This window comes from Callorhinchus milii, unplaced genomic scaffold (assembly GCF_018977255.1).
Source record: "Callorhinchus milii isolate IMCB2004 unplaced genomic scaffold, IMCB_Cmil_1.0 Scaffold22, whole genome shotgun sequence".
Classification (NCBI taxonomy): Eukaryota; Metazoa; Chordata; class Chondrichthyes; order Chimaeriformes; family Callorhinchidae; genus Callorhinchus; species Callorhinchus milii.
Window position 1 is genome coordinate 7,644,645 of NW_024704763.1, and position 14,022 is coordinate 7,658,666.

The window sequence follows — 14,022 nt, forward strand, 5'->3', positions numbered from 1 at the left end:
GGAATGTCTCAAACAAACACGAACTGACAGACATGAAATCGATATATTTGGGGGATTGTTGACAAAGACACTGGGAGAAACTCTTTATTTTTCAAATAGCGCCAAGGGATCTTTAACATCCACCTAAACAGGAAAACAGGACCACGTTGAGAATGCAACTCCATCCACACTTGGGGGTGAGGGCAAAGGGCACATTGAGAGCATTCCACGCCTCAGTGAGCTGAAATTCCACCTGGGTCTTAGCCCAGGAGATTTGTATCTCACATTAGAATGTAAGAATGTTGGAAAATAATACCTTCATTTGGGGGCTGGTTTGCTTGCAAAAGAACTGACCAAATTAAGGCGGAATTAAAGAATCTTCCACAATTTTTGTGCCACCTTAAATTTCAGGTCAACGTGGCTTAGGCCAGGTGGAATTTCTGGCCTCCTGGTACAGAGGACACATACAGTGACTACACAGTGTGCTGGCCTGGCTTAGTCAGTAGCACTCTCACCTCTGAGTCAGAAGGTTGTGGGATCAAACCCCTACATTGGGACTTTGAACTCATTTGGTCTATTGACACTCCACTGCATTGCTGCAGCTGAGATATATTGTCAGAGGTGCTATCCTTTGAGACGTTAAACTGAGTTCACGTCTGCCTATTCAAGTGGATGTTCATGATCCCATTGTATCACCCAAAAAGGGAAGGGAGTTTCTTTCTCCTGGTGTCCTGGCGCACAAAGCCCCAAATCAAATTGGTCATTCACTTCATGGCTGTTTTTGGGACGTTGCTGTTGTGCAACTTAGCTGTCGCTTTAACCTATAAAATACACAATCACTGCACCTCATAATAAATCCCGTGAAGTGCTTTGAGACGCCCTTCCATTTTAAAAGGCTCTGTATCAAATATAAGGATTATTATTACTACAGCAGCGATTTTATTTAATGTTTGTCAGTGAATAGAACTGAGCGAGACCCAGCCATTTCCAGTTGCAGAGCACAGGGATGTCCAAAGCTGTTCTAATTGGAGAGGCTGTCAATAATAAACTGCGGCAGTATTGGTGTTTCCCATTCGATACCGCAAGGCTGTTTTTGAAGTACAATATCATATTGCATTGCCAAAGCATTTTAAAGGCCCATTGGGACAATGCAAGCAATGCATTTGTATATGTACAAGCATTGTGTGGATGTATTTTTTTCCGACGTGATTATAAGAATCCAGTATTGGGGCCCTGCATATCACACTTTGAATATAAATAATATAATAATCCTTGCATTTGATATAGCGCTTTATCACATCTTCGAGACGTCTCAAAGCGCTTCACAGAATATACCTTCAAGTGAATTGACTGTGTGTTTTGTGGGCGAAATGCGGCAGCCAATTGCACACAGCAGCGTCCCACAAACAGTCGTGGATTGAGTGACCAGATTATTATTTATGATTATTTATGAGTCCTTCACTTAAACAACATTTGCCACAGTTCGGGCTCTCAGTACTGTTAATCCCCTGAAGACGGTTTGTTGGGCTGACGCTGCAGTGCAGTGGTGGGGGAGTGCTGCACTGCCAGGTGTGCCGTCCTTTGGATGAGATGTTAATCCAAGGTTCCATCTGTGACCGCTCAGGTGGATGTTAAAGATCCCATGCCATTAGTTGAAAAGGTGTCCCGATCAATAATCTCTGAATTAAAATCAATCATGCCTTTTTGTAAGCCATCGCTATGTGCAAATTAGCTGCCATGTTCATCTACAAATGTACAGCCACCACAACTCACAGTAACTCCAGTGAAGCGCATTGAGGTGTCATGACAACATGATAAGGCGTTGTATTATATGCAAGGATTATTATTAAGAGACTCTGAATCAAGGAAAGGAAATAATTGGTGTTTCCGTAGATAATAAAGCACAGAAGGAGGCCATTCGGTCCGTTGTGGGGTGAATTCAGGTGGAACTAATTCTCTTTGATATAAATGCAAGGGATTTCCTTTACACGCGCATCAGAGTCAGTAGGCAAACGAGAGCCCAACCTGATCAATGGATGAAAATTACTCCAGAAAATAAATAATTGATTTCCATGACAGAGTACAAAAATGGGTCAAACCTAATAGTTTGGATGGTTTGGCTGTGAAACGTGAATCTTATTTCTACGCGTCTTTTGTCCAGTAAGGACGTAATAAACCACACCAAACAATAGCACCACCAGGGTTAGTGTAGAAATAGTTACCACATTCATTTGCCCTTGTCTGCTGAGCTTCCAGCTATTCACACATTTCATCAATCTCCGCAATGCCTCCTACATAAATTCATAAAGGGCCCAGATACAGAAACGCCGCTAATTTTGGGAGAAGGCAATTTGCGTGATGAATTGGTTTATTGTGGCGAGGTGACATTTAATGGCTCTCTACCTGAAGAAGTTTCCGAGAGCTTGTGATTTCTACATATTAATACTTAATAGGAATCACGCTCGCACTGTATTAAACCACGCTTGATCCCCTCGCGCTAATCTGTTTAATATTGAATTTTGGCCACGGCTTTGAAAATATTCTAATCATGCTAATCACGCAATACATTGTCAAAAACAAGAAAAAATATATAACTCTCACAGGGCGCCCACAAACATACACAGTCAATTCATTTTACAATATATTCTGTGAAGCCCTTTGAGACTTTTTGATGATGTGATAAGGCGCTATGCAAGGATTATTAATATTATCATCATAATTTTTGCATTTGATATAGCGCCTTATCACGCTTTCGAGACGTCTTAAAACGCTTCACAGAATATCATGTAAAGCGAATTGACTGTATATTTGTGGACCTCCTGTGAGAGTTCTATATATATTTATTATTATTATTAGGACGCTGGCAGACTTTGAATGTAAACTGGCATTTTGGACTGTTTTTATGTTTTTTCCTAAGAAAAAAACAATCTCCTGAATAAAATGAGTTTCAAAAACTCATTTTGGTTCATAATGGTGGGTTAGTGCAGAAATCACAAGATCGGTTTGGATGAAGAAAGTCCTTTGGCTCATCTGATGTTATCTTTCCTCACTGATATTAAAAAAAAATGGTCACTTAATCAATGACTGTTTGTGGGACACTACTGTGTTCAATTGGTTGCACCATTTCGCCCCCAAAATACAATTCACATCAGAGTATATTCTGTGAAGTGCTTTGAGACATCTCGAAGACATGATAAGGCGCTATGTCAAATGCAGGGATTATTATCATTACATCTTTGAGTTGAAAGATCAATAGCACCCAGCTATTAGCAATTTAAATTAGAGATTTACTCTATTAATCACTAAAAAAAAAAATATTTTTTTTATTTGCAATGAGTCAGCTCCCATGGCAAATCATTACAGCTGTTCACTACATCAGCTGCAACCTCCCTCACACACACATATACACGCTGATTTACAGGGACATCGGGTAAGACTTCATCTTAACTGTCTGCTATTAAACTACAGTACCGTTTAATGTTTCAAATAACTGTGATGCCCCAACTCTAGCAAATAAGCAATCATTTAAGGGAGCAATTATAGAAGAAAGGTGGTTAAGAAAAAGTAGCTGTAGCGTTGTAACAATTATTAATATTCCCGATATATATATATACACAAATGGTTATGAAAGCTATGATAATGCATGTCAGACTGTTGTTTCTTTTGGAGGGCTTGATACATAGAGGTACAATGTAATACAATTTACATTTAGAAAGTGCCTTTCAACGTGAAAGGCGCTATATAAATGGACATTGTGTTGTATGGAGACTAATGATGTAGAAGTAATAATAATTAATGGATGCGATATAGTCCTCTAACCATTAAGCTACAGGACTCCACAGTGCTGGGGTTGTGGTGCTGCATTGATGGAGGTGTGGTCTTTCAGGTGAGATATTAAACCTGATATCTGCCTGTTCAGGTCGAACATTAAAGATACACCACCATCTTTGAATTCGAAAAGAGTCGGGAATTTGTCTCTCCCGGTGTCCTGGCTGACAATCCTCCAGATAAAATTGGTCATTCATTTCATGGCTGTTTGTGGGACACTGCTGTGCGAAATTAGCTGCTGCGTTCATCCACAAAGACAGTCATCAACAACAACAAGATTTCATTTATAGAACGCCTTTCATGTCGGGAGGACATCCCAAGGCGCTGGACAGTTGGGTCAGGATGTGTGAATCGTGTGAAGCGCTTTGAGACATCCTCCTTACAGGCACTATATTAAGTGTGAGGATTACTATGCTTCAGAGCAACAAGAGCTTCTGTTCATAGCCGTTAGATGCCGGTTGTATTTCTGTGGAACAACAGCAGTGAGTAATGAGGCCATTTGCAACCTCTTAACTGGCTATGCACATGCTCACCTCACTGTTCATGATTGAAGAATCATTCCTTACCTTTAACATCTTTCCCTTCCTTCATGCCTGTTGTTCCTGCACAAGCCATACGTGTGTAATTGTGTTTCCTCCTCCAGACCCAGGGTGTGTTAATCCATTACTCATTCCTTTATTAGTTTTGGGAGACGAGAGATCATTGCTTTGAGTTGCTTCTTGGTTCTTTCCAATCCCTGGTTGATTTAGAGTTCAGCCTGCTCGAAGGGATGATCATCATTCTTCTCTGTCGTGTTTTCCACAGAACGCAGACTCTTATTTAATATTTTAATCATCCACTTGGGCTTCTGTGGCTGATCGCCTTTTCTCTTCCTCGCTTCTCGCCTCGTCCGTTGCTGATTGAGACTCCTAACACATCTTGCCACTTTCCAAGTCTGTACATATACCATATCTGATCTTTCTGTTGCTGAAATTTGGTATGGGCTGGTTGGCCGAATAGCCTCTTTCTACGCTGTACAATCCATGTAACTATGTAAATCTTGGCTCAAGTCATTATTCATTGAAGGCTGATAGACTTGGAGGAACTTGAGTCTAATAATAATCCTGGTATTTGACATAGTGCTTCATCGTGCTGTCAAAACATCATAAGGCGGTTCACTGGATTTATTGTGAAGTGTAGTGACTGCATATTTTGTTGGTAATTTGCAGACAGCAATGTTCAACAAACAGCCGTGAAGTGAATGACTGATTTAACTGGGGATTGTTGGCCAGGACAGAAAATATACACGTCAGGAAATTCTTCTTTCCTTGTACTGTCTTCTGCCCAAATCTTCTGTTGATTTCAGGCTCGTTACTTTTACTGAGAAACTCATTAGTTTGACAGACATTGTTGATCTGCCTCGGGTCATGGATTTAGTCGTCAAAGGCACACTGCACTCTTTCCCTATGACAAGTTTCGGATCAATCTTGAGAAAGTGTTTTAAGGCAAATGGCAAAGTAGCAATCTTTCGGCATCAGGTCTTTCTTATCTCTGAGGGATCCAAAAGGTATGCAAATGTGACAGTCAATTTACACACAGCAATGTCCCACAAACAGCTTTGAGGTGAAGAACTAATTTTATTTGGGGGGATTCCTGGCCAGGACTCTGAGAGAGAGAAACTCCCTTCTCTTTTTGTGTAGTGCCACAGGGTCTTTAACGTTCGCCTGAACAGGCAGACGTGAACTCATGTTAACATTTCATCCCAAAGGCAGTACATCCAACAGTACAACACACCCTCTAAGCCGACGCTGGAGTGTCAGCCTAGACTGTGAGCTCAAAATCCCAAAGTGGGGTTTGAACCCACAGCCTTCTGACTTAGAGGCAAGAGCGCTACCAATTTAGCCAGGCTGACACCTTTTCACTATGAGTGGTATTCCTGAGATGTCAAGTCCTCTTTATTGTGCTATGATGAAACCCTGACAGTTTTAGTCTGAGGCAGCTTAAAACCAGCCACAAAACAATTGCTTACAAACAAACCTGTATGTAGACGTTGCAACTGAACATGTCTGGTTTTAGTGTGAGGTTCCACCTTTTGATCAAAAAGCCGCACAGGATGTTACTCTTAACTCCGTTGCTGATTGAGACTCCTAACACATCTTGCCACTTTCCAAGTCTGTACATATACCATATCTGATCTTTCTGTTGCTGAAATTTGGTATGGGCTGGTTGGCCGAATAGCCTCTTTCTACGCTGTACAATCCATGTAACTATGTAAATCTTGGCTCAAGTCATTATTCATTGAAGGCTGATAGACTTGGAGGAACTTGAGTCTAATAATAATCCTGGTATTTGACATAGTGCTTCATCGTGCTGTCAAAACATCATAAGGCGGTTCACTGGATTTATTGTGAAGTGTAGTGACTGCATATTTTGTTGGTAATTGCAATCAGCAATCTTGCTCCGAGTCCCTCACCCTCTCTGTTCCACAAATGGTGGTTGAGCCTTCAGCGTGTCTGCCCCCATCCTTTTGGACTCCATCTCACATTCTCTTCGTCTCATCCCCCCTTTCCTTGTCTCATTCAAGGCCCATCTCAAGACCCACCTCTTCAACTGAGCCTACGGTCAACCCTCCTACCCCCACCCTCCCTTCCCTTCACCTTTCCTGATCCCAACCCCCAACTCGGGTCCAAATCTCCGACTGCCCAGCGCCCCGGGACGTCCTTCTGATGTGAAAGGTCCTGTACAAATAAATGTAATTCGCTGTTCTTCCTTCACTGGAGTGACACTGTCACACCAAGAAGCTGAGGCACGATTAAGTTTGCTTTGCCACTGGGAATATTCCCAAACTTGTCAGCTCTCCTTTATTGTGTAGTGATGAAAAGCTGACAGTTATAGTCTGACACTTGGATTCGACAGACTGGTTTAATGCCGACACCTGCCTTCGGACACTGTAACATGCATTTTGTGTGCGGGGTCGGAAGGCTTTTTAACTTAGGGACTGACCCACTCGGATTCAGTCGCTATTTCCAGCATTCCTCGAGGCTTGAGCTATCTCAGTGTTTTGCTGTATCTTTAACAACATTTACATCAAACTGAGGCACCCAAATGACCTGCCAACATCTGAAGGCAGAAGTATGTAAATAGCGATGTGTGTGATGGGGCGAGTGAGTGGGAGAGGAGGGGTGAATAATCAGTGAGGCTCATCTGACTTTTGCAAACTGTTTGACCTTGACTCTCATTGCTTCTCATGTCACAACTACTTTAAATAACAGCCTTATAATAAATTGTCAGGCAGCTACAGTATATCCTATTGGCAATAATAATAATAATCCTTGTATTAGATGTAGTGCCTTATCACATCGTAGAATTGTCTCAAAGCCCTTCACAGGATTCTACTGTACTATAAAGCCCAAGCCTTCTGTGAGCAGGTTTAGTCAGAATTGATCTCTGGTTCTGACCTGAACCAACAACATGCCCTGAATGTGGAGAAGACAGCAAATACCTTAGGCAAGTTTCCATACTCCACACGCCTCTGTTCACCTAGCCGAGTAGGAAGCCGGTTGTTAGTCGATTGGCGGATCCCTTTTCCTGGGGTAATAATCCCTTCAAAAAAATTTAAAAATTAAAAATAAAACTAATAATTTGGTCACTCAATCCAAGACTGTTTGTGGGTCACTGCTGTGCGCAATTGGATGCCGCATTTTGCCCACAAAATATAGTCAATTAATTTTACAATATGAAGCTCTTTGAGATGTCTCAAAAAAAGGTGATAAGGTGTTAAATCAAACGCATGCATTATTATTATTATCTGGGTGTGGTGGGGGAGTTGTTGGCCAGGGCTTAAATGCCCCCATCCTACCCACAAATGCAATGTCAACCTTCATCTAGCTTCATTGCATTAAAGCCTCTCCAGCTACTTGAACCTAGAGTAACCAGCTTTAAAGTAGTCACAAACTGAAGATGGTGAATGTTAATTAGATGTTCAGGAATCGAAAAGAACATGGCACCTTGTGATATTCAGATGACAGTCACTGACATTTTGGCATTACTTTATCTTAGGAAACTCTTGAGAACGTGTTAACTTTCCAGCCGTCACTTGCTTTCTAAATTCTTTTCTTCAGTGTCCCTCAGTTGACATGTGACCGGAAGACCCTCAATCCACAAGCCGTTTGATCATAGGAGTATAGGAAAATAGGATCAGTAGAAGGCCCTTCAGCCCTTCGAGCCTGTTCCATCCATTTATTAGAATTGAACATGTCCGCATGCAAAGTCCCAAATAGGTATGCTTCACTCACTATCTTAAAAACAGTGTGAAACAGCAATAAACACGGCAAACTGGATTCTGGGCTATATTGGTAAATCAGCTGTTCAGCTCCCCAGGCATTATACTCAGACTGTACAGTGCTTTACTCAGATTACACCTAGATTACGGCATACAGTACTGCTCGCCCTGTCATTAGGGGGGTGGCTTTGCCCTACCAGCAAATGCAGGGTATGATCCCCAGTGATAGAGGAATCAGCTATGAGCAGCGATTATGCAAGCTCGGGCTCTTCAGACTTGAGAGAAGATACAATACAAAATTACATATTGCACCTTTCATGTCGGGAGGACGTTCCAAGGCCCTGGACAGCAGGGATTTGGACACAAGCTGGGTGGGTGGGGGGATTGGGATAGGGGAAGATGACCTGATAGAGATAGAGGTGGTATAGCATATTAAATGGGATTTGAAGAGCGAACCCAGGATGCACCAAGATAGTAGAACAAGAAGAACATAGGTTTACAGTTGCAAAGAACAATTTCAGGCCAGACACAGGAAGGTTTTCTTTACTTGGTGGATAAGTAACGATTGGAACATGTTGCCAGGAAGAGTGATTGAGGCCAGGACATTGGGATTTATTTAGTAAGCAGCTTGATGTGGTGATGGGTGTTCTGGGAGGATGAGATCAGATGGGCCAAAGGGACCTCATCCAAGCCAGGCTTGTGATCTTGTGAGGACCGCCCATAGATGGACAGATGTTATGAGAGACGCTGGAGCTTTACACTGAGAAGCTGCAATCTGCTTCGTTCTTATTTCCTTATTACTGAGATCACTTAAGCTCTCTCCAAACTCTCCTCATTTCTTACGGAGTCAGACAACAGCAAATTAAGGTGTGAGAGTCAAAGAAGGAGAGGGAGAATTAAATCTTCGCTTCCAAAGGTAGATTGTGACCTGAAGCAACAAATGTTAATCAACGCATCAATCATCCAGCAGAACACTGAGCTTCCTATTTACTTTATTGATCTGAGGTCTTTATTCAGCGCTTGCACAGACAGTCTCTCGATGGTTCAAGCTCCCACAAGCTCCATTTCTGATCACCAACACATGTATTTTCTCTCCGAGTTAACAGGCAGTTTGAATTAAAACGCACCTTCTAATTGATGTGACATCAATCAGTCAGGTCTCACGTAGGGGTTTCAGTGATGTATGATATTGCATGCATTAGATTGACTCACAACCGGGTTCCTACTTACTGCTTGGTAAACAGAGCTGTGTGGAGTAAGGAAACTTGCCCAAGATTTCGCTCCTCTGGGGAATCAAACCCTGGTCTCTCGCTTGTGAGGCGAGTGCTCTAACCACTACACCATGGGATCCGAGCCTAGTGTCCTAATGTGGGGCTCAAATGCACAACCCTTTGCCTCAGAGGCCTGAGCGCTACCAACTGAGCTAAACTATCCCACCACCAAAGTATGCAAAAAAGAGCACAGCGCCAACAAGATGAATTTGCATCGCAGAATCCTATTTAGACGTTGATTATATTGAAATGACATGATTGCTAAACCACTTATGGGTTAATGGCTGTATCCCTACTGCTAGTTATTTCAGCTCATTTACCCTGTCTGACTCAATAACTCTGCAAGCTGTTTTTTTCCCCACCCAATTCTGACAGCAAATGTGCGATTTAACCATTTTTTTTTGCATCCGTTATCTCTGGAGTTGTCTTTATTTTTACTTTCAATTTCGTCATCTTTTACTCCTGATTATTTTCATGTGGGGTTTATATATGCATATAAAGACGCAACTCCTCTGAGATAACACCTGTCCGAGCTTTCTTTTTTGCAATTACTTTCCTTTGCAGACAAATTAGATTAAGGATATTATCTGAGGTGCTGCCTCTCCTCGTCTCACCTAATTTACACTGTACCAGTTTAGCAAACAGAAGAAAGGCTTGATTCTAATCTGCGGCTGTAGAGAATGACTCATTGTTTCAGGCTCATAGATTATGTGCATATTTTAAGTACCATCTTGAATACCTGTGTGTCAGCCTGGCTCAGTTGGTAGGATGTTTGCCTCTGCGTCAGAAGGTTGGGAGTTTAAGTCCCACATGAGGACTGGGAATCACAAGTGCTGGGGCTGTGCTATATTGTAGGAGGCACCGTCCTTCGGGTAAGATCTTAAACTAAAGCCCTATCTGTCTGTTCAGGTGGATGTTGAAGATCCCATGGTGCTATTTGAAAAAAGAAGGGAGTTTCTCTCTCCCGGTGTCCTCAACAAATCTCCAAATAAAATTGGTCACTAACTTCAAGGCTGTTTGTGGGACATTGCTATGCAGTCACTGCACTTAGATCATATCTTGTGAAGCACTTTAGGATGTCCTTCCTCCCAATGTGAAGGGCACTACACCAAATGTAAGATTATCTATTATTACTACTATCCAAAGTGTTCAGCACTAAAATTATTCCTAAAAGTAAACCATTTGTTTCCTAAAGGTAAACTTATTATTAATAATAATGGTCCAGTTGTTCATTGACCTTTGTTCAAAAAAAAACCTTTGTTTTTATGCCTAATCTTGCCCTGCACAAGTGTGAACCCTCAAATGTATGAACGCACGTGCCAGAATGAAATGGAAACCCTGGGTTACTTTGTACACATGCCCGGGTGAGATATCACTAGTTTACTAATATATGTACAAAACTGCAGAGCTTTACAGATGAAAAAGTTGTTATTGCTTTTCCTTCCAAGACGAGGTGTTTATATTGCTCACTGAAACACTGCCTCAGACTGACTATAGTCCTCCCACACACTCGCACGGATGCCTTGTGAGTGAATAGCTCCTGCTGTTGCCTTTGGCGCAAACAGAAATAAATATCTGTGCTTGCACTGGATACTGGTCAAATGAATTGCCAGCAATGATCTTATAAAGCTGTTTACCCTCTTTTGAAAAGGACTCGCGCTGTGCATGTACTGTCTTTTTGTAGCTCTCATTTTTATGCTGCCCTTTATCAGAACAATGGAGCTTTCATGTCAACAGTTGATGGTCTTGTGTGATTCCGTGAAGGGCAATCATGTTAGGAATTGGAGTCTATTTTGGTTTTTGAAAATTGAGAGCCCTTGGCAGAAAGGCCAAGATTTACAGACAAACTAGAGCTCTTCATTCTTGAGGGAAGGTGTCGCAAAGGAGGCCCTATAGAGGCGTATAATACTTTAAGCTGCTCTAAGACAGTGGAGCAAGAGGACACAGGTTTCGAGATGCAAAGGGCAATTTCTGGAGAGACACCGGGAAGTTTTTCTTTACCCAGAGGGTAATTAACGACTGGAACAGATTGCCAGGAAGGGGGGGGGGTTGAGATCAGAGCACTGGATGCATTTAACAAGCAGCTTGATGCTGTGACGGGAGGACAATAGGATAGCGTGGGTGTCCTGGAATGGGTATTCTGTTCCTTTCATTATCATATCTATGTGTTTCGCCCATAAAATACTGTCAATCCATTTTACAATGTATCCCACGAAGCGCTTTGAGACGTCTTAACAATGTGATAAGGCGCTACATCAAATGCAAGTATTATTACTATTACTATTATTGACCCTCTGGGTAAATAAATACTTCCTGGTGTATGTCCCGATATTACCTTTTCGATTTCTAAACCCCATAACAACGACTTTGATACAATCTGGTGGGCAGCTCAATGAGAATGGAGTATGTATGACCATGGCTTTTCCTATGATGTGAACCCCTAGCCTCATAGTACCAAAGCATTTTCGTGCTGATCCGACAATGTCCAGATATAATTAGGAACATTCTGACTGCTCAGCGACACTATACAGAACTGTACTTTCAGTCAGACAGATTTTCTTGGGCTTGCGTTTGAAGCCTTGACTCCAAAACATCTAAGCTCCGTGGAGGGAAGCAAAATTATTGATTGGCCACAGTCCTATTAAAATGCAATTGCTCCTGATCTCATTTTATAATCAATAGGAAACAGTTCTGTAAGATGGGAGCGTGCTGGCACTGTGTGTTAAGGGGACATTCCAGGCCGCACAAGTAATTACCAAAACTGTCGAGGAGACTTATTATCATTTATTAAAATCAGATTGATGCATGATCTTCATTTGTTAATGCGCGGGAAGAGGACAGAACCAAACTAGGTGACAAATTGTTGTGTGTGTTCTTCTGGCTGGCAGCTACAGGTCTGACTCAGTTGGTAGCACTCTCGCCTGCTTGAGTTAATAACTTTAGCAGCAATATCACGAGGAGAGGAAGTGGGTTGAAGTTTGGCTGACCATCCAGTCCAGAGCTGGGGAATGCTGCATTATCGGAGGTGCCTTCCTTCGGATGAAATGTTCATAGAATCATAGAAAATAACAGCACAGAAGGAGATCATTCCTTGACGCCTGTGGCACTATTCGAAAGCAGCAGGAATTTTCTCTCAGTTTACCACCCAGCAATCCCCAAATAAAATCGTTATTCATTTCATATCTGTTTGTGGCTTGTGGAGCATGCCATGTAATAGATATTTATCCAGCTTTCTTTTGAAGGGTTAAATCAACACGACATTGCTGCTGAAGTTATTAACAATGTAGGACTCAATATATTTCTGGATCCTCTCTAGTCATTATTATTATTATTATTATTATTATTATTATTATATCAAATCAAGTATTGTAATAATATGGACATTTCACCAGCTATTTGCAATTTTGAGACACTTACCTACTTGCCCCATTATCTTGGTCAATAATCCTCAAGGAATCCCATCCCTGAGCCAGGATTTGCTGTCTCACCACACAGAGACGCAGGTGAAAGCCACGAGCCATCAGTCACTGCTGGGAAGTGTTTTGTGGCTTCTTCTTGTCTGAAAGAGAGGAGGTGAAATACACAAAACAGGTTAACCCTCAGGTTAATCTGAATGAAGCTACTTAACAGTCATACTGAGTGTAGAGGACACTGTCAAGACACTAGTTGACTAGTCCATTTGAATCAGTTCTGATGGATTGCACTTAATGGGTGGTGGTTGGAGGGGAGAGGTGGGGGGGGGGGGGGCGGTGATCTGATTGATAGCTTTGTTCCATTTCCATTATGGGCATCGCAGTGAGCAGCACCCTGCTGAAATAAGTACATGTGAGGAAGGTCAGCTCTCAATGTTGTTGCTGGGCGCAACCCGAATTATTATAATAATTATATTAATCCAAACGTTTCATATGTTAGGATTAAAATTATTATTATTATTTGATTGAAAGGCCCTAAACCAAATGCAAGATTATTCATTCATGGATTGATTGATTGATTGATTGATTGACTGATTGATTATGTTGGGAGGATAACTCAAAAGTGCTATGCAGAATATTTTGCGGGCGGATGTGACATTCACTTTGCACTAAGTATTGTTCCACAGACAGCCATCAAGTGAGTGACCGATTATGTAACAATAATCCTTGCATCACGTCTTCGATATGTCTCAAAAGCGCTTCACAGAATATACTGTAAAGTGAATTGACTGTATAAATTGTGGGCGGAACGTTCTGTGGGATTGTCGGTTACGACGCCTGGAGAAACACAACTTCTCATTTTGAATTGTGTCTTGAGAGCTTTGACCATCCATCTGAACAGGCAGACAGCTTAATATCTCTTCCGAAGGACGCTAACTCAACAAAGCAATGCTCCCCCCAGCACAGCCTATATTGTGAGCTCAAAATCCCGAGATGTGATCGTGTGCAAACAACAGAGTTGTCAATGCCACGGAATACCAGGAGGTGTCATTGTTTGTACACAGGCTATTCACTGGGCACAACCAGGCATAAGTTTGAATGACTCCTGTGAGTGATTGCAACTGATTGCAAATGTGTGAGTTTTTTCCCACGGTTGTTGCTGCTGACATGTTGTCAGTCTTTCCAGCAAATCGGACGAAAATAACTGGTTTTATTGGGTTACTCTGGTATTATACTTTAGTATTATTGGATTGACATGCTCTGCATTTCT

General features: G+C 41.9%; 2 protein-coding genes across 2 annotated transcripts in view; one reads left to right on the plus strand and one right to left on the minus strand.

The window, feature by feature from the left end:
- Positions 1–4,455, minus strand: part of nptnb (neuroplastin b) — a 99,372-nt gene extending 94,917 nt beyond the window's left edge. The window contains exon 1 of the mRNA XM_007909378.2: positions 4,374–4,455. Within this exon, the coding sequence (XP_007907569.1) occupies positions 4,374–4,422 (49 nt within the window). The 5' untranslated portion in view covers positions 4,423–4,455. The remainder of the gene's footprint in view (positions 1–4,373) is intronic.
- LOC103189083 (CD276 antigen) overlaps positions 1–14,022 on the plus strand; it is an 89,277-nt gene that overhangs the window by 38,512 nt on the left and 36,743 nt on the right. The window lies entirely within an intron of this gene.